General features: G+C 49.6%; 1 protein-coding gene across 1 annotated transcript in view; it reads left to right on the top strand.

Annotated features, from left to right (window-relative positions):
* Positions 1–18,731, top strand: part of IGFBP2 (insulin like growth factor binding protein 2) — a 62,745-nt gene extending 44,014 nt beyond the window's left edge. The window contains exons 2-4 of the mRNA XM_061458636.1: positions 13,246–13,469; positions 14,909–15,049; positions 17,272–18,731. Coding sequence (XP_061314620.1) covers positions 13,246–13,469; positions 14,909–15,049; positions 17,272–17,439 — 533 coding nt within the window. The 3' untranslated portion in view covers positions 17,440–18,731. The remainder of the gene's footprint in view (positions 1–13,245; positions 13,470–14,908; positions 15,050–17,271) is intronic.
* Positions 18,732–24,242: the final 5,511 nt, after the last annotated feature.

The raw sequence follows: 24,242 nt of genomic DNA, 5'->3' as shown, positions 1-24,242 counted from the left end.
TGGACTCAGGACTGCAGCATGAAATTGAACTGGAACACAGTATTAAGAAAGTTGACAGCACTTTGAATATCTTACTCTCATAGGAAGGGGGACAGGCAGGACATCGATGCCTGCTTCCATCTGAATTGTTGAAAGCCAGAGTTTACAAGGTGTGACACTGGCTGAACAGGACTCCCTTGTGGGTGGGGGGCAGGAGAACAAGTAGCTGATGGTCAGGGCAGCCCATCTGGGAAGATGTGCATTCTTCACCCCCACCAGTCCTGACAGGCATGAAAAGGAAGTGGTGTAACTGAGGAGCTTGCTTCTGACTGTCTTAAACAGATTGTGGGGATTGCTGCATCACAGCCATGATATGTGTGTGTGATGAGGCATCACTTCTCATCTAGCCATTTGAAGCTGTAGTAGTCCTGGTTTCAGCAGGTTGTCCTGCTTTTAGCAGGTATAAAGCTCCTGAGCTACACATGTGGGTTGTATTCTGTGTTAGCATCAATAAGCACAATGCATCTGCTGTGCGTTTGGTGCTCACTGAAAACTAGGCTGCCCACTGAGAGATCCCAGCCTCAGACTGCATTAAGAGAAATGCTATTTAGGGCAGTATTTTAAAGCCAAGCTATGGAGATTCTGCTGGTACCTGCCCAGGCCAGATCATGGCTGAAAACTGTGGAAAGGTGCTTGGCACAGGTCCCTGGGAGGATACTGCAGCCCAGCATCTCCTTCCTGCAGGAGGGACCAGTCCTGTTGTTCTCTCAGTGGCTGGGAAGCACTTGGGGTGGCTTAGTGGGAAAACAGCCAACTTTGCAGCCAATATTCCTCTCTGTTCCCAGCTACTGCATGCCTGGCTTCCCTTTTAATAGGGAAACACAAGCATTTTCTAGTGTAGGATCTGGCTGAGGGGCTTTCAGGTAACATCTCCTCTGTTTGGGGGCATGGAGGACCTCTGCCCTTCCTGGAAGGGATTTCAAGCACCCCATGCATTGGATACAGGCTTCCTGAGCTGGGTTCTTCTGTTGCTCAGGCCACCTGCAAGGATGTGCCAGGGGAGGCTTGCAGTGTGATTGTGAGCAGTTGCTGGCAGTAGCGCAGCCTGTGCTGGGTGGATGAAGGGGGACGTGGGGGCTGTGTTTTGATTCTGCTTTTCCTGTTTGTTGTAACTTGGCAGAGGCAACGTTTCAGAGACTGCAGGGGCAGCAAGATCCTTTTTCTTTTCTTTCTCTTCTCCCTGGCATGTACTGCAACACCTTCCGCCAGTAATCCTGATTATTTTTTTTTTTTTCAAGGGGGGACAGAGGGAGAGTGGGAGGGGAGGACTGGTGTGTTGAGACTTTGCAGCTATGGAACACATAAACCAGAATATGTAGGATGGGGTTCATTGTCTAGAGGAGAGACTTTCCTAAAAGCAGCTCTCAGCATGTGAGCAACTGTCACAGAGGGTTTTGTTCCTGCTTCGGGTGGGATTTCAGTGGAAAAAATTAAAAACGGAAGAAGGAGAAAAAAAAATCCCCAGATCCAAAATGCACAAAGCCCATCTCCCCAGGGCCTGTTCAGAAAATGGAGATAAAGCAGCAATAAATTCAAGTGCTCGATTAAGCCAGATGTACGTGCTTTAAAGCAGTAACAGATGTGGCAGCAGTGGCTCTAATGAAGTGGGGTTTTATGGACCTAGTTCGATGGAGGCGGGTGCATGTGCCCATTGCTTCCTGGCTGGGAAATGGCACAGCAGTGCTTTTGTTCTGGGGTCTGATGAAAGCCCTTGGCGGGTATGTGGGTGCTCAGCACTGATGTTTTCCACTGTCTCCTGGGCTCCTGCCCCTTGCCCCTGGGATGGCTGCAGTTACAATGCACATTTCAGTTTAGGTCGTCTGCCTGAGAGCAGTGAGGGTGGGTTAATTATAGCCCTCCAGGGAAATTATCTAATGACAGCCTCCCACCTCAGTGCTCCTGGAGGGAGGTTGTGGTGGCCCCCTTGCTAACTTCCCCAGTCCCTATGCCTGGGGAGTTACATGCCCTTAAATGACTGCCACATTTTGGTTTGCAAATTTGGGGGTTCAGAAATGCATCAGAAAGCTTCAAGATGCTCTTGGCTGTAGAAAGATGGATGAAGGCCAGGTAAAACCTGTTATTCACATGCTGTACTCCACCTGCAATGTACAGTGTGAATGTTACTTGGGGCAGAGCAGCTGTTTGGGTTTTGGCTGGGGAGGCTCACCTTGGCCAGGCTTAGACCATGTGCAGAGCTAGTTTGGAGAAAGACTTAAACATCAGTATGCCATAAGCCAGCTGAAGCTGTCCAGTGTTTCGGAGTGAACTCCATGAGAATACTGATGCTTCTTGAAGCCAGAGAATTTCCTCATGTTTTTTTTGCAGAAGCTCAATGTTTTAACTGTTTGGCTTGTTACCACAGGCAGGGGTGGTTTGCTCTAACCTGAGGACCACCCCACCACCACATACCAACAGCTGCCCAATGAAAGGGCTCTTTGCTATAAGGCTGGTATCTTCTAAGCCTTTAGGTGGTAGCTGGGTCCCCCCAGGAAAGGAGTGCTCTGTAGACCAGGTGTGCAGCAAACACACCAGTGCCCTGGTGGAGCCGAGTGTGCTGGCTGTATCTGTTTTTAATGCTTTCTGGACCTGTTTGAGTGGAAAGCTGACTGTTGCACATCTGAGCTTCCTTTTCAGTGGTTCAGCTGGCTTATCACATCTGTCTCCATGATTCTGTTTTGTGGTGGTCTATTTTTGAAGCTTTGCAATGCCTCCCCTCCTCCTTGGGAATGCAGCCGACTGATGTTCCCTTTTCTTCCTTCCTCCACCACAGTTTTACAACTCTCTCTTCCTGCCTTTTGCTCTGCATACTCCTGAGCTTGGGCGACTTCATGGGTGGCCCAGAATACAAAGTCATTTGCAAACAAAGTGCAATGCAGCCCCTGTTTCTATCAAGACAAGAGACTAAAGCAATGACAGCAGAGTGAAGCCTCAGGCTGCCTTGCACTGCTTCCCTCCCACCTGTGTGGGAGGAAACTTCCCCTTGTGAAGGCCAAGTGACATTGATCTGACCATGCTTGTAGGCTCTAGAGGTTGGAAGTCACTGAAAGATCATAAAGGTAACTTGCATTACTTGCACATGCATGACCATTGTATGCCACAAATGGTTAGTACAGGTCAGCTCATCTGCAGTAAATTGCTGCCTTCTGGTATCCTGTCCATGAGTCTGAGCCCTTCGTGGCATTTACTGCACATGTACGCATGTCATTCAGCAGTGGGAAAAATCCACAAGTCTTAATTTTGGCAAAACTCCTGTTTATTTCAGTAGTAATGTTGTATCACTAAAGACTTCATGCCTAGAGAGTGGCAGCTGCCTTATTTCAGTAAATGCACATTGTAAAATAAATAGTGAACATGCATAATAAATACACATGTGAGACCTGGTTCAGTCCCTCCTCATGGGGTACTGTAACATGAGGGTTCAAATTCAGCTCTGTCGCTACCTGTGAGAAGGATAAAACAAGGGTTAAAGAAATCCGCCACTGAGTGAAATACTGCTCCAAGAACAGATGAACAAAGTGTTTTGACATAACCTGAAACAATTGCAATGTTGTTTAGCTTCAGCATCAAATGAGGGAAAAACCCCATAATCTATGAAGAGAAACTTGGGGCTTAAATGAAGTATATGGCAACTTGGTAATAGCCCCCATGAGGAGGGGAGGATAATGTCTGTGAGTGCTGGAGGCAGCTGGGAGATCTGGTGGGCAGAAGGGACTCACAACTAAATTACAATAGATACTGTCTCTTTCCAGCTACAGTTCAGTGCTCTGGTTTTTTTTTGGAGGCACTTTGGCTTTATCCGTGGAGATGCAGGTTCCTGGGGAAAAAGCAGCTGCACTTGTTCGCTTTAAGGGCTGGTGCTTGGCTAAGGGGATGCATGGGGACAGTGGGTCCAGCAGATCTTGGTGTGACATTGGTGGTAACTGCCATTTAGCTCTGGCAGGGTTTCTGAGGAGAAGGTAGAAAGGAATTACTGTCATAATAATGAGTTTTGAGAAAGGCAGACTTTGAGGGAATGCACATTTGGATGGGTGGAGAGGGTAGCCCTGGACTGAGCCACTGGCTGGAAAATCGACTGTGGAAAAGTGAGATGTTATTTAGAAACTAGTAATACAAATGCCTGAATTTCATTCCATTTGCATGCAATAGTCATAATAACTGGAGAGGCCAATGTGGCCGAGAAGGGAGTGGAGCAATACCAGAGATAGGCGAGGGACAGCTCTCACAGGCAAGGTGTGGTACTGCTCTGACCTTTTGGTGGTTTTAAGTACTTTTTTCTTTACTTGTAATACATTTCTTTTTTTTTTTCTTGATCTTGAAGCTTTTCCACCTTTGTGATGGGCAGAAGGTCAGGCTTCTGGCCACTCTGCATGCAGCCTTCCCAGAAGGTAGTACTCAGCATAAGAACTCTGATGTAGGCTCCTCTCATCATGTCCTGTCCAGAGCTGCTTCTCCACCAGCCGTTGATTTTGATGAGGTTTATGAACTGGTACCAAAAGGCACAGTTGGGCTTCCAGAGCTAGAGGACATCATTCTGGTGAGCTAAGCCATCCTTGAAGGGGCTATATCAGGCAGAGGGCATTGTCAGAAACAACCCCTGGACTATGTCCCTTAGCTTCATGTGTGATAGAGACCACAAAATTTCCCTCAGCCACCTCTCCTTGGAGCAAGGTGTATTTGGCTAAAGCACCCTATCTAAGAGACACACTGTGTGGGTTTGAAGATCCTAATGAACAGACGTGCGCACTTTCTCCAGTAGCACATCTTTCCTTGGTGCCGGTTCAAATTGGTTTTTGACAGTTTGTCTCCGGCTAACTTGGTATTTGCTTGTCACTGCCTGCATATAGGTGGTAATCTTAAAATAGGAGGAGAGTCCAAACAGGTTCTGTATAGTATTATACTTTTTTTCAAAAATGTGCAAGGGAAGAGGAAATGTTTAATGTGAATTCAGAGAAGAGTTTCTTGTTTGTGAGTGTGTGTCCGTCAGACCATCAGTCCTTCATCAGACCTTTCTGGTGGGCTTCAGAGCACCATACCTGGCAACCAGCCTTATTAGGGTTCACAGCTCCTGTAACTCTGCCAGCCTCCAGCTCTCCTGCAGCAAAGAGTGGTGCAGCATCCCAATGCCAAACAGAGATCATCGAGATAATGATTAACATGCAGGCACCCTCATGGAGGCTGCAGTAAAGAAAGCTCTTCTGTGCTTGCATAGTAGGGACTGTAGGATGCAGAAGCCCCAGATGGGTTTGGACTCAGGGTCAGAGATGAGCCTGTGTTTCCCAAAACAAGCTGATGACATAAAGGTAATTCAAATACAGCAGTAGAACCTGTAGGAAATGAACGAGGTGGTTTTGTGATCTGGTTTCATGCTGGAAATTTGTAGGAACCAAGGATTTAGGAGCTGAGGTTATACTTGAAGTCAGTGCAGGCTTTTTGGTGTGTCTGGGGTACTGAAGACCACATGGCTGCATGTGAATTGCTGGGAAGAAGAGCAGAGACTTGGCCTGGTAATGTTAATGGCTTGTTCCATCCAGGCGGAAGCCCCTAATGACAGAGCAGTAGCTACCCTGGGGGTTTTACAGACAGGGTCAAGGTCAAATTGGGAAGCTGCAGTGCAATTAATTTAAGCTTGGAAGTGTTTTCAAGTTAATTCATTTGGCTTTGCTGGGAAGATTGCAGCTTTGCAAAGAGCTAATTAGAGAAGTGTGTTGAAAGGGCTGAGATACAGGTCACTAACAAGGGGGAATGCTTTTATGGTGGCAGGGAGCTCAGAGAGCCTGACTCAGCAAAACCTTCCACACATGTTGAGGTCTTTCCCCTGAGCAACCTGTCTTCATGCATGCTGAAGTTAAGCATGTGTGCAAAACCACTGTCATCAAACACAAGATGACCCTCTTGCTCCTCGGCTTTTATGTGACTCCAGAGAGTCTCTGCTGCAGCCTCTGCACAGAAGTCTCTGCCTTGGGATGCTCAGCAGCCCCATGCCTGGGGAAAGAATTTTAATGGGTGAAAGAAAAGCAGGATTGCAAGTGGAAGTTGGGTAACTGAGGGGACTTGAAGCGTTCTCCTGCATTTTTGAGGGACCAGAACAGCATTTTCCCTTATCACTCTTGGCATGTAGCGAACAGCTGGCACAGAAGGGAACAGGATGTTGCTAACAACACTTGTGGGCTCAGTGTTGGCAGGAGGAGGGCTGGAGCAGACCTTTCCCAGCAGTGGATTGTGCTCTGCTGGGTCCACACAGAGTGGGCTGGAGATGTGCTACACGTCCCATCAGTCAAATCGTTTGGAAAGCAAGCTAACAAAACAAACCTTGCTATTTTATCTCTCTTCAGCTTGCCTGCACATTTCCATGAAATGGTGGAAACTTGCTATTTTTGAGAATTGTGTTCCTGTTTGAGATGTAGTTGGCATTTGCTGACGTGTTTGTAGATATGTTGGGAGGTGGAAGGGGAGGAGGGCTAATAGGGAGAAAGGCAGTCATGCAAACACATGCACATGCAGAAACACATAGACGCAGGCTGTGTTATTGCACAAGTCCTGTATCCTTGGGAAACCAGTCTACAAACATGATTAAAAAAAAAAAGCAAACAACTTGACTGAGGAATAGCCCAGGAAAAGGGACACCCCAGTCCTTCCCTTAGTTGATATCAGCTCCATTTCAGTGTCACTTCTGTGCTTGTTCTAGGGTGCCAGAGGAGTTTGTGTGTTATTGGGCACAGGTGCATTATAGGGCACTGTGCAGTGGGTCAGAGTTTTTTTTCTCTGGCTCTGGACCTGTGTGAATGGAGCAGGGAAAGTTGCTCTCTTCAGCCACCGGCAATGGGCAGAGAAGAGTACAGCAGGCTGCTGAAAGCCGTGCTGCCCTGAGTCAATGTCCCTGGCACTTTGGAGGAGCATAAACTATTTCCTGCAGGATGCCTGAGCCAAAGGAAGGCACTGGGTGCCCCTTGGATCACCCCTCGGTGCCAGCTGCTCAGGGCAGGGAGAGGAACTTGCTAAGCAACCCCTGTCCAGAACATGCCGTTCCCTCCCCAGTCCTGCCCTCCCTGCTGGTAGAGATGGGCTGAAAAGATCTCATGGTAAAAATAAAAGGTGTTTGCAGAGCCCCAGTGCTCTCAGCCCCAGGGGCTCTCAGAGTGCTTTGTGGACAGCTTATCACAGAGGTAAAACATGCTCTTGGAGACTGATTCAGGATTTTCTGGCTGTGGTGTGCAGTTGCCTCGCTGTTACTGAGCAAGTTGGCTCAGTAACCCTGGGGAGTGCAGGCAGGCAGAGGATCCTGGGAATCTGGCCTCAGAGCTCCTTGGCAGATGGAGATGCTCCAAGCTGATCTCCATCTGTCTCATGGAAGCCCATGACTGAGGGATCTGGGAAACCAGCCCTCCCCAAAGCTGGGTGGCATGGGCACCCATGGGCTGCCTGGGAATGCTGGCTGTGTCCTCTGCAAGCAAATCTAGTGCTTAAACATCCATGTCTCCTGTCCAGAAATGGATGTGGCTAAGCAGAACAGGTTGCTGGCTGGGGAGGGAGACCTGGAGGAGGTATGAGGGGGTCCTTGTAGTTGAGTCCAGAAAGGGATCATGCATGACTCCTCCCCAGTAAAGCCTGTCAGTGGCTATTAAACCCAGTCTAGATGCAGCCTTTGGCTCCTGAACTGCTGATTGCCAGGATGAGAGCTGAGGAGAGACTGCTCTGTGATTATGTCCTTTCTTCAGCTCCTTCCCTGAGCATCCAGTTGGCAGCTGTCAGAGATCTTGCTCTGGGCAGGGGTGCTGCTTCTCTGCTCTACATCCGTTCTGCATCCCTTCTCTGTCCATTTCCCCTCTCTTACATGGCCCATTGCTTGTGCTCCCTCTGTGGCATTTCACAGTTTTTTTGTGTGTGAAGAGTGAAACTTGAGAGGCTGCTTTGGTTTCATTTGCCTCTGGAGAGCTGCAGCTAGCCTAGCTTGATTATACTTGGGGCCAGACCATGTACCATGTGCCCACGTTCCTCCTCTGCTGCCAGCTGATAGCTGATGGATGCTGAGTTCTGTAGCTCAGCACTTTGCAGTTTGGCAGAGGTGATCCCTTTTTGGGACAGGATGGGCCAGAGGGCTTGGGGTGGGGGAACCTTTGTTCTTGGCAGCTCCTGCTGTGAGGAAATGGCAATGCCAGTGTAATCATGCTGGCAAACGTTTTCTGAGGTATCCGAGCTCCAGGTCAACAACACCCACACTAAAGCTATTGCATAGGAACCTTTGCCCAGGGCTCTCCTAAAAATGCTTTGCAATCTGATAAGGCAGAGGTCACCAGGGCTGCAGTTAGGGTTTGTGTGCTCCTTCCCAACCTTCCTGCAAGTACTTCTCTGGCCATGGCTGTTGTGCATGTTAAAGGTCAGGTTTAAAGGCCTTGTCTTTGCTCTCAGGGTGTGAAGAACAAGTGGTGGGTTCCTGGCAGCCCAAGATGGGCAGTTCTGCTCCTTAAAATGAAAAGTGGCAAGCAAAACCCAGAATGGGCTCTTAAATTATCCTGAAACGGTAGAACTTATGGCTGCAAGAAGCTAGAAGTGTTGGAGGGAATAAAAACACAAACAAAACTAGATGAGACAAACAACACTGCTCAGGGTGAAGAATCACTCTTTTGATGCTGTATTTGCAGCTCCAAGTGTGTTTACTCCTGTGCATGGTGCAGTGTCAGGGCAGGCTTCTGGGTTCACTCATCAATTCCCTGCGTGGCTTTGGGAATTTTTCCATGCCTTTGTTTTTTACCATGTGCAACCCAGGATGAACACCTCTCCAGGGTAATTAATGAACCGTGAAGCATTTTGATGTCTTCACAGGGAAAATGCTGGCCAGTGGAGGGTGTGATGGCTGTGGGAAAGAGATATAAGCCTTCATCCAGCCCAGGGCACAGCCAGGATCTGGGGCTAGCAGGACTTCAGGCAGTGTGTTCAAGGCCACTTAAGTGAAACTTTCTGTGGGTCTGGGACAGTAGTCAGCACTGAAATGCTACCCTAACACCGCGGTAGCTAAGCAAATGCATGTGAAACCCTCTGGGCAAGCTGTTGTTGAAGGAAAGCAAGTGCAGAGAGAGAGAGCAGTGCAGGAGAGGGTGGCTGAGGTCCTTGGCATAGTGTGTGCTCCCTGTGATATAGGCTGGCCCTCTTGTGCTAAGTGAGTGCTACTGACTCAATCCCAACCTACAGCCCGGATATGCTTTGGGGCTCTTCAAAGGGATAAAGATGTATTTTTAACTACAGGCAGCTGCCTTTTTTTGTGTGGTGCTTTTTTCTTCATGTAGCTCTAGAAGTGGCAGGTTGTTTTTAAGCCCCTCTGTTTCTTGCTGTCTCAACAGAGGTTCCTAGAGGTCTCAAAGCAAATTCCCCAGATTTCAGCACTGGAAATTGGTAGCCGCTGTTGAAAATGTTGGCGAGACTGTGCAGCTCCCTACAGACATCAGTTGATGGCCATTTGAATACATTTTCACCTTAGCCAAGTCCTTGCCCTGTTAAAACCAATGGGAATTTTCCTTGAAGAAGCCCATAAAGAAATCATTTTCTTAGCATGAAGAGAGCTGTTTCATGGGCTTCACATCAGCATTCAGGAGAACTTCAGCTATCTGCTTTGATTCCTGCCACACTTGTCCCACCCTTCACAAATCTCTCTACCTTTTGATCCAGAATAGCACAGGAGATGTTTTCCACATGCCATAGTAAAATGGAAGAACTATAAAACATAATTAATTTGGAGTTTGGCACCAGTCCATTCACAAATATATTTAGTGTGAATTGAAATTGGTCAGCGAAAGGGCGTTTGCCAGGTTGACAAAAAGATTAGTGTTGTGTATCTGAGGCAATTGTATACCTGCCCATCCCATGCCAGTAGGGTTTGGTGGGTGGCTTAGTTGGTTCATGGACAGTCATAAGCAAGTATGCACAGCTCTGCTTTTGGGCAGTGTTAACAAGAATTATCTGGCTGAAAAAGGTGTTGTTTGGCTTGTGGCATGCTCTGTTCTCCTGACCTTGAGCCTTGATGTATCTGCTCTTGTCATCGCTACCCAGCCCAGTTGCTCTTTGAAATGTGGTTCATCATACCTGATGCTCAGCCTCCTCCTGTGAGCGCAGCTTGTCTGTGAACGAGATGCCAGTGCTTTGCACGTGAGGCCAGCCCCTCCTGTCCCATCTCCCTTTCCCAGTGATTGAGTCATCCCTGTAAGCCCCAGGTCAAGAGAGCTCCTAAGAGCAGTGCTGGATTTGGGAGAGGGAAGAGCTGTGATGGGGCTCTGGCACTAGCCCCAGGTGGATCAGTCCAGACTGGCAACAGGATGAAGGTATGGTGCATCGCAGTTGGCTTGGCCTTGGAGAAGAGAGCTTTCGGTCCATAGCAGCTAGATGTTCCCGGCCTCTGCTCCAGGCTTGCTCCTATTATGGTGCCTGGGGAGCCAAGACCAATCTTTCTGATCCCTGGGTGTGTTCATGCACACTCTGCTCCCATCAGTGGTTTTCTTTGGGCTGATATTTGTTAGCATTGGAAAGTGGGAAAAATGAGTGAAAATATTATCAGAAGCAGGTTTTGTGAATGAATCAGCCAAAAAGAGGCTTACCAGCGTGCCTTCATTTACTAGCTCAGTGCTTGTTTGGGCAGATGTCTATATATTTTAGTTGGAGGCAGGAAGGAGAGAGAATCGATGGGAGAAGGCACCACTTCCAGTTTGCTGCTTTTCTGTCTGGTTGTACCATTGGTTTTCTGAATGAAGAAGGGGACTGTAATGTGTCTGAGATGCTGCCCTGCTGCTGCGCTTGTTGGTCTGCTGTTGTTGACAGCTTGGTGGGACACTGAGGAGAGAAGCACAAAAGATGTCAGGCTAAAACCCTTCCAAGCAGTTCACTGAGAATCAGAGCCTGGCCAGCCTTGCCCGTCTTTTACATGGTGCTTTTTCATTTGATCCTGTCTGAAGGGCGGCGTCATGGCCTTCACTCTTCTCACTATGTGTTTCTAATTAACAGGGAGACTGGTGTATAAACAGAAGATTCCTGCTCAAAATATTCCTTGTCCGGCTCCTAGGATGACGGCCAGACAGCAATTGCCAGGTGGAAGCCCAGACTTTGAGCTCGCCCATCTTGGCTATCAGACCTGGTCCCAGTTCTCATCTGGAAGCAGTATTGAGGAAATTCGTGGACTTTGCCAGATTGGTTTTGCCCTGTGTTTGCTTTTTCAGTTGCTACCTAAGCAGCTATAAACCTGCAGACCAAACACATTTAGTATTTCTGGGAAGTGGGACTATCCGGGTATTAGGAGATCTGAGGCCAGTATGGTGAGGAAGTTCAAAAGGGTATTGGACACATCCATTGAGGGATGAGTTTGTTGGTAGCTTTTAAGTCCTGTGGGTCAGATGAAGTCTCCAGCCATGAAGGTGCTTTTCCTGCTGGTCCGCAGCACACTGGTCCTTCTGACGGGTGTCCCTTAGCAGCTGCTGCTGATCTCTTGTGGCTGGCATGCTGGGCTGGGGTGGCTCTTCGATCCAGCCGTTCTCTAGCCATCGGTTTGCAGGCAGCTGCACATTTGCTCAGTGAGTGCAGACAAAACTCTTCTTGCAGTTCCTCCTGTGTAAGCCTGGGGTTGTAACATCTGAAAAGAGCTTGGAAAGCTGTGGCAGAAATCAAACACTCGTTATTAACGGTTTTTCACTCTTTGTCATGACAGTAGAGCTATGGCCTGACAAAACTTCACAACGCAGCTTCTGAAAAAAGGAAATGTTAAAAACCTATAAATGTTCTGTGTGCTTGGGCTTCCAAGAAGCAGGTGAGAGAAGTAAATTAGGCATTGTGATACGAGCAAAAATATTGCTTGCCCTCCGTTGTGCACAGTTTGATGTGATCTCTTTATTTCTATATTAAGTGCCTGATTTCTGGAGTGCTGGAAAGCTGAAACTGGAGGTGCTGGAGAAAATGCTGATGTTGAGAGGCTAAGCATTAGAGTTCCTTCTTGGTATACGCTAAAAGACACTTCATGTTTGTCACCACTGTAGGACCAGAATGGCCTGGTCTGTCACTGATGTGGGCCCTGTGGAGCTCCTATATACAGAGATATATGCAAAGATGTACTAAGCCTGGGTTATTGTGGCGAAAGGTGATGTGCAGGGGTTGAATCCTAATTTGGCCTGGAAAGGACCACTAGAAGTCTTGGTCCAAGCCCCTGCTTAAATCAGAGCCAGCTTAATGTTAGATCCAGCTACAGTGTTAGATGTGCTTGCTCAGCCACATAAGACTGGGGACTAAGGAGGGGTTAGCTGTCACCTTCTGGGCTCCCTGGAGCAAGTCGGAGGAATTGAGATCTGTCCTCAATGCCACTGCAAAGGCCAGAGGGACCGATGTCTGCAGCATCCTGACCGCTGCGGCCTACTTTGGCAGGGATCACTCTCAGAAACAGCAGCCAGTGAACCTGGAAAAGGCACAAAGGAGAGAGTAGGGGAGGTTAAAAAAAGTCCAGTGTTTTATCCTCAGGTTTCTGTTAACTGGCTTTGAAATGGCTGAATTAGCTGGGGTTCTTGCAGCTTGCAGTGGTGGCAGAGTTGGGCCCAGGCCATGTGGAGCAGTTCCATAGTCAGCAGGAGTGGCCAAATGCAGAAGTAGGTAGAAGCTAAATGAGTAATGTGCTGTATGACAAACAATGTGAAAGACGATACAGCAAGGATGATCACTGAAATTGCAGGATCTCTGAGGGAAATTGGGGTGGCCATAAAACAGAGGAAAGGTATTTTTGAAAGCAGGACTAAGAATTTATTTTAGCACATTAATATGGAGTAAGTATTCCTGGAGATACTCTGGGGGTTGATAGATGGACTCAAGGTATTGTTACTAATCACTGTGGTTTTAAGTTTTGGAGCCGAAGTACACTTGGCATGCTCAGCCCAACTGGATTTGTGATGGGAAAATTACATTCTCTGGGAAGTAATTTGCAAGGTCAAAGAAAAACTAGAAAGAACTTCTCCAGCAGCGATTTCCCCTGTTCCCTAAACTGTCTTTTAGTGTGGTAATAACTCCAGAATGAAAGGATCTATTCTCACCTTCCAGATGAAAGGGCTAATGCAATTTAAAATTTTTGCATGCAAAAAATTTTATGGCTTGGTAACCAGTCACACATGAAAGTGATCCAGGACGGGAGGAACTCGTGAGAGAATGCCTAGCTGAGCTTGACCCTTTCGTTGTCTGCCTTCTTTACCGCAGATAATGGCGATGACCGGTCTGAGAGCATCCTTGCTGAGAACCATGTGGATGGCACTACAGGGATCCTGAGTGGAGCTGGTGGGAGGAAGCCCATGAAGACGGGCATGAAGGAGCTGGCAGTTATGAGGGAGAAGGTGAATGAGCAGCAGCGGCAGATGGGCAAAATCGGCAAGCCTCATCACAACCACGAGGACTCCAAGAAGTCACGGCTGTCGACGGGCAGGGTGAGAGGGCAAGGGATATGGGGAGCTAACAGAGGCTGCTGTGGACTCACTGAGAAATGCTGAAGGCAAAGGCTCAGTGGCATCTGGAACACAGTGTCTTGAAAAGAAAAAAATAGGGAGGGAAATTAAAAAAAAAGGGGGGGGGAGAGGGAGAGAGAAAAAAAGAAAAGGCAAACGTTTGTTTTGCCCTAAAGCTGAGCCCAAGCATACCATCTCATGAACTTTGATGTGCTGGCAGGGAGGCTTTATTTTCATTGTATCTTCACCTCCTAACAGCAGAGCCAGGGAAAAGGGGGTCCTGCTGGCTCGACACATACCTCCTCAGGGGTGTGAGCATGCCCTTTGCCCATGGACTGGCTTTCTCATACCCTTTTCCTGCAAGCGAGTGCTAGGGATAGCCCAAAGGGATTTGGGAATAGGTGTTCGTGGTCTGACTGCTGTAGGGCAGCCATAGTCTGGGTTGAGGGGGCCCAGAGCCCCTGAGGATGGTCTGTGGGGCTGTCACATAGCAGGGAGAGTGCCCAGAGTCCTCCCTGTCCCCTTCTTCCCCGTCTCGTTGCCCTCCAGTCGTTGGCCGTGGTTTCCCTCTAGTGGGCAGCTTGGTCAAGGCAACTAGAAGGGATGGGAAGCCATCCCAAAAGGTCCGTAATACGTGTTTGTGTGAACATACAGGGTGTTTCTACAGAAAGGGGCTTTAAAAGAGCCCTCATCCCTCCAAGAAACAGGTAAAGCAGAGATTCAAAACAAGCTGTAGGCACTGTCAACTGGGAGAGCTCCCACACTGCTGCTCCTTTGGAACAAAAAAAACCCCACCAAAACCCAAACCCAACAAACCAACCCCAGCAACTGCAAAAGTAGAGAGGTGTGGACTCACTCCAGCTCGCATCAGGCATTATTCAACTAGATTGCCTTGGCTGGGAGCTGTGGCTTGGGGCTGCTATGGAGCAAGAGGGATGCCTCCAGAGGCTGGCTTTGCTGGGTGCTCTAACTCCCAGGGCTTCCCCTCCACTTTGAGTGGCACTTCTGAGCCAAAACTGCTTCCCAGGTGCAGGATGCTCATGGAAATACTCCTGGTCTGTCTGGATTAGTCCTGCTTCACATACCCTTTTCACTAGTGGGACCCATGGGAGTGTCTCTGAGGCTTCTCCTCCTCCAGGGCCTGTGAACTGGTGTCATGCTGGCTCTTGGCCACTTGAGGCAGGTGGGAGAGATGAGCACGTCTTCCTGTGTGGATCTCCACATACTGGCATGTGTGGACATGCAACACTGATGTTGGGTGGCTGCAGGTGAAGTCTGCAGCATGACCCAGTTGCAAACCTGTGTCATGAGCAGGTGCACATAGGTGTTCGTCCCTACTGGTGTTTCTGTTGTCCAAACTGTTGACATTGAGTAGTCCCATTGCCTTGATTTTTGTCTTGTTGTGTCTGGGCTCTTTTCAGACCCGTTGTCAGCAGGAGCTGGATCAGGTCCTTGAGCGCATCTCCACTATGCGGCTGCCGGATGAGCGAGGTCCCCTGGAGCACCTCTACTCTCTCCACATCCCCAACTGTGACAAGCATGGCTTGTACAATCTCAAACAGGTAACTGGAAAGAGCTGGCGTCCCAGGGCTGGCTGCACTCCTGGCAGCAGCCCTCAGCTCATCATGCATGTCCACCATGTGCAGCCACAGAGCACGTGCTTGGGCCTGGGCTGATGTTGTACAAATATCACGTTCAGCATGGACAGGTTTAGTAACACCCAGGTGCACCTGCAGCCATGGGCTAGCATGTGAAAGTGTGAGACCCACATCTACATGTGGCTGCAAACAGACCAGAGATGGAGAATCTGTCTAGTTCAGAGCCCCTTCTTTCCCACAAGAGCTGCTTATATGTCCAGGTCTATTTTCATGTGTTTTGAAACAGCTCTTGGCCTGGCTGGGCCCTGCTACAGAATAAAAGCATGGAGGGGCTGATGCTGGCCAGTCTTACAGACAAAGCAGAAGGCACTTTCTCCTGAGGTCAGGAAGGTTTCTAGTGCACTTTCCTGGTTTTCTTCCACAAATCAAGGCTGGTCCCACAGCTCCAGGAGGGATTCCTTCCAGGTGAGATGTGGGTTAGGGTGCAGCATGCTTCTGAAAGTATTTATGGGACCCAACAGGACTCAGATGACTTAATGTGTGTCTGAATTCTGACTTCTTGGCTTTACTAATGTAAAATCAGCAGGTGTCAGCAGCTGAGGCATGGGGGAAAAAAATGCCAGGAAAAATCTCTTGGGCAGCTAAACAGCAGCTTGTCCAGGGTTGACTAGCAGCCACATGTGAATAGTACATGGATAAGAGCACCCTTTATAGCTATGTGTAACTGAGCCTTTGGAGGGGACCCCAGGAAACCTGATTCATGGCTAAGCCTTTTTCTTAGGGCTACTTTTACCACTTGATCAGGAGCATTAAAAAAAAAGGGCATTAAAAAAGTAGATTGTTCTGAGATTATCTCCCTTTGTCCCCTCTCTCTTCCTTGTCCTGCCTGGCCCCTTACACTCTACCTCCCCCTGAAGAGCCCCATGGGCTGGCTGGATCCCCCAGCATGAGCACACTTGAACGGAGTAGATGGAGAAAAGCTGGCAAATTCCTTGTTAAGGAGATGAGCCGTGTCTGGGGAATGAGCCTGGGCAATACAGCAAAGCACTGAGTACTACAAAAGAAAAGTCTTTGCTGCTCCTTGTGCCTGGGAAGCCAGTCAGCCTGTGCTGACAGACTGGTCACTGCTGCAGAGAAAGAGAGGGGACAAAATTTGCTTTCTCTTCTTCCCCCCTTGTTAAGAGCAAACAGGGCAAATATAAAATGATACCCATTTCCCTCCATCTGCGTTTCCAGTGCTCAGCATCAGCTCCTTTTCATTTGCTGGAAAGTGGATGCCAACAAAAGCATTCCCAGTTGCTCCCACCTCCTGTGGGCCAGTACTTGGGTGGAGGGTGCCTGGATGCACTTTCCTGCTGGGGAGGCTTTTTCCTCCTTTCTTTTTGTGATTTTTATTCCCATGAACAAAATTGCATTTTTGACTTCAGTCCAGCTGCAGAAAAGGGCTTGAATTCAGCTTCACAGAGTGCACATGGAGGCCAGTCTGCTGGAGTAACCTCTGTGTCTTCCACTACACCCTATTCAGAAATGTATCTGCTGGGGATGCAGAGATGAGCATCAGGTTCAAAGTGCCTGCAGCCCTTCCAGGTCAAGAGGTGGATATTAGATTGCCATTAGGGCAAGAAACTTGTCTCTAACCAGGCTGTGTGTAAGGCAGAATCAAGGTCCAGGTGCACCACGGTCCCCACCTCTGGTCTGTGACAGCACGAAACCCTGTTTGGAAACTTATTTGCATCTGGTTTTGGGGGCCTTGCTCTCATGTTCGTTTGTTTAGCCCAATTTGCAGGTAAGAAGCAGCTTACACAGCTCATGTGCCAGTCTGTCTCATCCCTCTTCCCTCAGGAATGTTTGACTCTATGGATGATTTTATCTTCAGTTGACAGAGCGTGGTGCATCTTGAGGATAGTTGTCTTGCGGTTCATGAAAATTGACTCCTTGGTCCCTGGCACCCTGGGGGCAGAGGTCCAGCCCTCAGCCTGGACTGCTGGTGCAGCACAGACCTTGGTGTGTCTCAAGTGCAGCATCCATGACTCTTGCCTAAATCCAAAGTAGTGCCAAATGGCTGGAGAAACCCCAGCTCTGCCTGTGCTAAGGCTTTGGGCTGGGGGTGGTGGTGGTGGTGTGTGTGTCATTGTTTTATCCTCCTATTTCCTCCTCTGACGCCTGCCCTGTCCCTCTCCATGCAGTGCAAGATGTCGGTGAATGGGCAGCGTGGCGAGTGCTGGTGCGTGGACCCCATCCATGGGAAGGTGATCCAGGGCGCACCCACCATCCGTGGGGACCCTGAGTGCCACCTCTTCTACACAGCTCATGAGCAGGAGGACCGGGGAGCACATGCCCTGCGAAGCCAGTAGACAGACGTGATCCTGCTTGCTGGAGGCGGCTCACTGTGGCCCCAGTGCTGGATTTTACATGGGTTTCAGCATGTCTCTTTAGGCTCTGGAAGAGACTGGGGTTGGGTCCTGCGTGCTGCTCTCCTTCCCCTGCTGCCCGGCTCCTGGGGAGGGGAGAGAGAACGGGAGGGGAAGGGCGGTGGGGGGGTTGCAAGGAGAAGGGACTGCTTTCCTATAGTCTTTCACCCAATGTAAGCCAGAGAATCGGTCTTTTTTGCTCCTCGCCCTGCGGCCCTGCCATCCCTGCTGCTTTGCGGCATCCTCCTGCACCCTTCAGCACAGAATGCTGTGTGCTCCCTGACACTTCCCAGGGGACAAAACCCTTTGCCGTAGGTGGGAGTGGGACAAAGCAAAACAAAAAAAGTTAAAACCCCACCTTTCCCCTTCTTTCCCTCCCTTCCCCAAGACCAAAGACTGTAAATACTGTGTGGCCTGCCTCTTGCATCCTACTGGTCCCCTGTGCCCCAGCCTGGCCATTGGTCATGGCATGGGATGCAGTGTGGGAGGGAGGGAAGAAGGAAAGCCCCTGTCTTCCCAGCTGGAACATGCTGGCACAGTCAGGATGCATCCCTCAAGAAGGCATCAGTGAGGGAAAGGGCTAAATATGAGACAGCTCCTTCTGCCTCCTAAGGCATCCCTGGGTGTTTCCTTCCTGGTGCTGGGGCACAGTCAGCCCCAGGTTTGGGATGACAGGGCCTTTGGGTGATGGTGAAGCTAAACACTTGGTTTTCCAGGGGATCTGAAGGGCTATTGCCGAGTATTTCTTTGAATCAGCTTATGCTGAGGGAGCTAAAGTGAACTTGCTGGGGCTGGCTGGAAGGATGCCTGTGTAGATTTAGGATAACAAACCAGGGAGTGTCTCTGTCTGTCTCTTTCTCTCTTATTCATTCTTTCTTTCTTTCTAGATAGGAAAAACCCATCTAAAACCTGCACTCCCAAGCAGCTGCCCTTGTCCCTCCATTTTTGCTTGGGACTGGAGTGAGCATCTGCTATTCAGCACACACTTTATCTTTTTTTTTTTGTAAGTAAATTACAGTATGTATCGTGCTTTGTAAAGGTCCTGACACACATGCACCCCCTCTGCCCACATACACGTTTGAGTAGATTAAATCCAAGCGATTCAAGCGCTCAGAGAGGTTTTGTGCTGGACATGCCGTTCTGAGAAGAGATGTCTCTGCTGTTACTTCACCTGTTGATTTCTTCCTGTACAGAGCACACAGACACTGAGAATAAATAACTTCCCTGTCGCCTAAGCAAGGAGATTTGTTTTCTACCTTTTGTTTTTCCACTCCTTCCTTTTTAATATGGATACTGTTTGCAGAGCAGTCACAAAAATCATCTCCTTACAGTAGAAGTCTCAGGCTTCCCCTAAATGAAATCAAAGCTGGGGGCAGGGTGGAGGATAAAGCATCTCCCAATTTTTGGCAAATGCTTCTGAGTAGCAAATAGACTCCAGATCCCAGGTCCATCATAGGGTTAGGTTCAGTTAGGGTGGAGGAAGGGGATTCCTTGGTGACTGTGGGTGCTGGTGGGGAACACCCTGTGCCTGCATGGTGGGTGCCAGGCAGCAAATCTACCTGACCATGACCTTCAGGGATGGGACCATCCCCTGGTGACTGCCAGCATGCCTTGGAAACACCAAACTGTGCTAAAGAAACACCACATCAGGGTTCCCACTGCTGATACTCCCTCATCTGGGGACTTTGGTCTGGAGAAAGAAAACAAAAAGCCCACAGGCTCTGGAAGAAGGGGATTTGTTGCTTTCCCCCTTTTGGCCCCATATTTCAGATCCTAAGTGCAAAGGGTGCAGCAGTGTCTGCAAATTAAGCCCCTTGCAACTTCCCAGGGCTTTGGATGTGGTAGTGGAAGAGACGGGGAAGGGGACCCCTTTGGAAAGTCAGGGATGTGGGGGTGCACATGAGAATGTGAATGAGAGGGAGCAAGAGGGAAAACAAACCACATCACCATGCAAAGCCAAGTAACTGTAAAAATGATGCTGTTTTCTGTTAACAGCCGAGGGTGTTCTGCTTATTCATGTAAACCTTGCACACGCTGGCTCTCATCTACAGTTTGTACTTTTTGTTTTGTTTAGGAACCAGGAAGTTTTCTTTTGTGTTGTTTTTCGGTTTTGTTTTTTTTTTTTTTTCTCTTTTGGAAAAGCTGAGCTGCATAAAGTTGGAATAAACTAAATGGGATGCCAGAAAACTGTCATCTTCCCCCCTCCCCACTCCCCTCTGCTCATAGGAAATGTTTCCTTGCCTAATGCATCACACACAAATTTGGGCCTGTTCAGCTTTTGTCCAGGGGTTTTGTAAACACTGGGCCTGACAAGCAGCAATGGGAGTTGGGCCTTTCATCATCACTGGTCCCAGTTGTACGAGCAGCGAGGAACTGGTGTGACTTGTTGGCTGGCCTGTTATGTTCCTGCTCCACATGTGGTATCTTCTGAGCCTGCAAAATGCAACTGTGCCCTTAAGTCAACATCTGGCCAGCATATGTGTGGAGACCATCTTTCCCGCTGACAGCAGCTAGATTTGGTGGCAAAGGATGGCTGTGTCCCACTTTGCTGGGTGGAGAGGATGGCAGTGTGAATGCCCCATCCAGTGTGATGCCTGTGGAGCTTCCTGAGCTGGAGAGAGGCTGTGTGAGAGCAGGAACTTCCTGCTTCTTGAGCAGTGTAGCAGCTTTGCGAGGAAGGGTCCCTCCTACCCAGCGCAGGGACAATGGAGACCTTTGCCAATTCCTGGGCAAAGGCTATAAGGGTAAGGGTGCTCTGCTTTTTCTATCTTCCCAGCCATGGTACCTCAGGGTCTTCTTGAGTTGTTCATGCTGTTTATTAGGTGGCAGATGGGCCTGCTCTCCATGAATCATCCAGGTTCCTTTAGGTCTCTTGCTACAGTTTTGGTCTCCACTGCCCCCTGTGCAAATAGCTCCTTGGCTGAGTTAGATGATGCATGGAGAAATCCTTCAAGGACTCTGACCTTTGCTTGTGCAAGGAGGGCAAAATTTGAGCTGGCTGAAGAGTCAGCTTTAGTGTTTCTGTGTGAAGCCTTTCCCCAGCACGGGCTGCTGGGAAGGTGTGGGAAGGCCTGGGCTGCTCCACTCACAGGGCTGTGGAGACAGGCCTCTTGAGGAGCCTGCACCTTCTCCCCAGGTGAGAAGTGCTGCCAAAGGGAGCATCACAGCACAACTCAGTGCTTGGGGCGCCGCTGGGAGGCAGATAATAACAATAATAATAATAGAAAAAAAAACATGCTGCATTCAATTAAAGTTGCAGCATTGAGGGAGAGGCCCCATGTGGCTCTGACAGCCAACATCCAGGTGTCTGTGGTTTCCCTTTGTCCTCCCCAAAGGAAGGCAAAACCGCTAGGCTGCTTCCCCATCTGTTTCCTCCTATCCCATGCGAGAATGCTGGGCAGGACTGATGTGTGCTGAGGGGCTGGGCAGTGGCAGGGAGCCCCAGGAACACGTATGGGGACAGAAGGCAGCCAGTGCATGGGGCTGCAAGGACAGACATAGGATGGGGGGTGGGATGTAAGCAGGAGAACATGAGAAAAGGAGCAAAATTAGCAATTAATATTGTCTTTTGTGCCCCTGGGGGGAGCTGAAGGTGGCTCAGGGGATGCCAAGTAGCACTGTGGGGCACAAGGGTGCTCCAAGCCAGGTGCTGTTTTTGGGAGGGCTTGGGGGGGCAGAAGTTCCACGTACTGGGGGCACACTCTTGGTCAAGTGCTGGAGGAGAACAGGAGCCCTCAGCCCAGTAAAGGGAGCTTGCAGCTTGCCGGGCACCTTGCAGAGGGGCAGAAGCAGCAACAAGGCAAGAGGTGCAAAGAGCTCCTGTTTAGGTTTCCCCAGGGTTGCAATGTGGCCTTAAAGGCTGCATGTGTGTGTGCATGGGTTTGATGTGTGTCACGGCCCAGATCCTGGCTCTGGGGTTTCCTCTGGGCCATCTTTGTGCCTCCTGAGGTCTGGGTAATCAGACACGTAGTCAGGCACTGAGGCTTACCCAGCTGCACATAGGGTACTAGCTGAAACCCCAGCATCTCTGGTGTACACACACAAAACTACATACACTGGCAAACTACAGTTTTAGTAGAGCATAAAAATTATGCAGTAGTATAATACAGTAATATTTACTATAAAGAATTAGTGTAAGACTGTATGACTATCTATGTACAGCTATAGCTATCTATAGCCATATCTGTATCCATATAGATAGCGGTAGTTTGAGGGTAGGAGTATAATTTACTAGCCAGCTAGCTGAAGGCGGGGGAGAAAAGCGTTAACTTTTTGGGTGGAAAGCCCATTTCCAGTGCCTGTGTGGCTGAAAGCAACAGCAGAGCCTCGCTGCCCAGCGCCGCCTGGTGCCGCTGCCGTGCCGTGCGGCTCCCGCGCAGAGGGGTGCCTGAGGCAGCGGGTCCAGCCTAGCGGCGCGGCACGGGGGTGCACCGGGGTTCGGACCCCCCCCGCCTCTGTCGCTTGGGGCAGCATGTTTGGCCCCAGCTGTGCTATGGGGAGAGGAGGGAGTGAGTGGCTGTGCCAGCCCTGGGTGGTGCAAATAGGATGGGGGATACTTGTTGGCACAGTGAGGGCCAACGGGGAAGATTTTGCCTCCTGCCCTGCCCCGGGCACATGGGGTGATGCTGGCAGCCGGGTGGGTGGAAGGGATGGGGGCACAGGAGGAGGGAGATGAGGGGGTGAATGGGAAGATGAAGGGTGATGGCTACATGGGCACAGGGAGGGGCAGATCCAGCACTGGGGAGGACACAGGGTAGAGCAAAGGGCCACCAAGGTCTACCACGAGGTCTCTGAGGACCTGGCTGGGCTGGGCTGCCCCATGGATGGCACAGGAATGCTCCAGGACACTGTGGTAAATACTTCAGCTGCCCAGAGGTCTGAGGCTCAAACATCACATCCAGTCCCAAACTGTAGGACTGTTTGGGCAAGCATCTGGGGGCTTAGTCGCATCCCTCTCCCACATAAGCCATCTGAGTGCAGTGCTGTGCCCTGCTGTCATACCCATGCAAAGGTTATTTCTAAAAAAAATTGGACGGCTCTGCTTAAGTGTGTTGTAAACTCAAACTTCAGTTTTACCACTGACTATGCACACTGCTCTGGTATTGAAAGCGCTCCTAAACCATTCCCCCAGGCTCTGTACCTCCCCTGGCACCCCCATGGAGCTGGCTGAGTCCCCAGGGGCACAGGGCCAGGGGATGCTTGGGGACGTAGCCCCTCGCTAGCAGGCTCCAGCACACAGATGCTCCAGGAGGGTCAGGCACAAGCTAACTGAATGCATAACTTTATTAAATAAATGCTTTGTCATGAGAAAAGACAAAGATCAAAGAGTAACATAAATTATAAGTTGAATAAATAGTATACAGCAATCTTCACTTTTTAATAAAATGTGAGATTTTTTAAAGTACAAAATGCTAAACAGAGCATTAAGCTCTTCTTCCATTGTCAGTTTTTCACAAACTGCTTTTTTTTTTTTTCTTTCCCCACCAGTAAGATTATGAGTATTTCTTGTTTACTGGAAAAAAAAACCACCCAAAACAACAAAAACAAAACGAAACAAAACAACAGAGCTACCGTATGTATGTAAAGCTATAAAAAGCTACCGTAAAATGTGTAGTGAGTATTGCTAAAGATAAAAACCAGGCAGGAAACTCGGAATCTGGTGTGTTTTAACAACTGTGTTACAACGGTGGGTAACGTGCGTGGTGATGCCTGTCCCCATTGGCAGTGGTGTGGGGCTGGCGGGGCTGGAGAGGGGGGCACAGTAGGCAGGGATCCTAGCCATGGCCAGGACAGCGGTCTGGAAGCAAAGTGAACTGTCGATCATTAAATATACAATGCTCCATTTGGGAAAAAAAACTAAAATCAGTAACAACCAAAAAAAAAACAAAAAACAAACCACCACCAAAAAACACCCAACAGCAAAAAAGAGTTTTCATGGGGAAGGTGGAGAAAAAGAGAAGGGGGGAGAGCAGAGAAATAGTGCAAAATGCTCTTGTACTAGTGGTTTTTGAGGTCCACTGCAGTACAGACAAGGGGTAGCCCAGCTGCTGAGCGCCGCTCCCCAGGGAGATGTGGGAGAAGGGCTTTCCTGACCCCTGTGCCATCCTTGTTCTTTCCTCAGCTCGCATACCGAGTACCAGTGCAGGCTCAGTGAAAAGACTGTGGCTGGAGCCCCCTGAGCCTCACACCTCTCCCTTATGCACCAATCGCCAGCATCTCCTCACGTGCCTCACCCCCTCCTACCCATCCTCCCCAGCTCCCACATCTCCCCCTTTTGCTTTTCTCACCCTAAATGCAAAGGGGGGCTGCTGGGTGCTGAGAACGGCAGCACGTTGTCATTGCCATCCCTCCTGAAGCTGTTCTTGCCTCCACCCCGACCCAGGCTCCAACCCTGGTCCTAAATATTAGTGCAGCCTGCAAACAGCCTCATCTGGCCAGGGTTCACCTAGAGACTGGGCAGTTGGGGGCTCACCTGGTGCCCTGTCCCAGGAGCCAAGGTCATTTGGGGGGCCAAAGGTGGTTTGGGCAGCCCCCTCCTGCATCCTCCTCCCCCAGGTTGGTGGGGACAGGACAGGCAGTGCTGTCCCAGCAATGGATGTGCAGCGGGGAGGGAGGCTGGGATGGATTTTGATCTGCCAGGCCATGGCTGAGACTTGCTTTGTAGGGAGAGGTCAGGGAGGCACCCTGAATGCCCCTCCCAGTGTCACTGTGGTGGCCACATCATGAGACCACACCAGGCCACGTGA

This window comes from Pezoporus flaviventris, unplaced genomic scaffold (genome assembly GCF_033815535.1).
Source record: "Pezoporus flaviventris isolate CSIRO_AGI_PZ_B2104156 unplaced genomic scaffold, CSIRO_AGI_Pfla_v1 ptg000001l, whole genome shotgun sequence".
Taxonomy (NCBI): Eukaryota; Metazoa; Chordata; class Aves; order Psittaciformes; family Psittacidae; genus Pezoporus; species Pezoporus flaviventris.
This window is presented reverse-complemented; position numbering and strand designations above follow the sequence as displayed.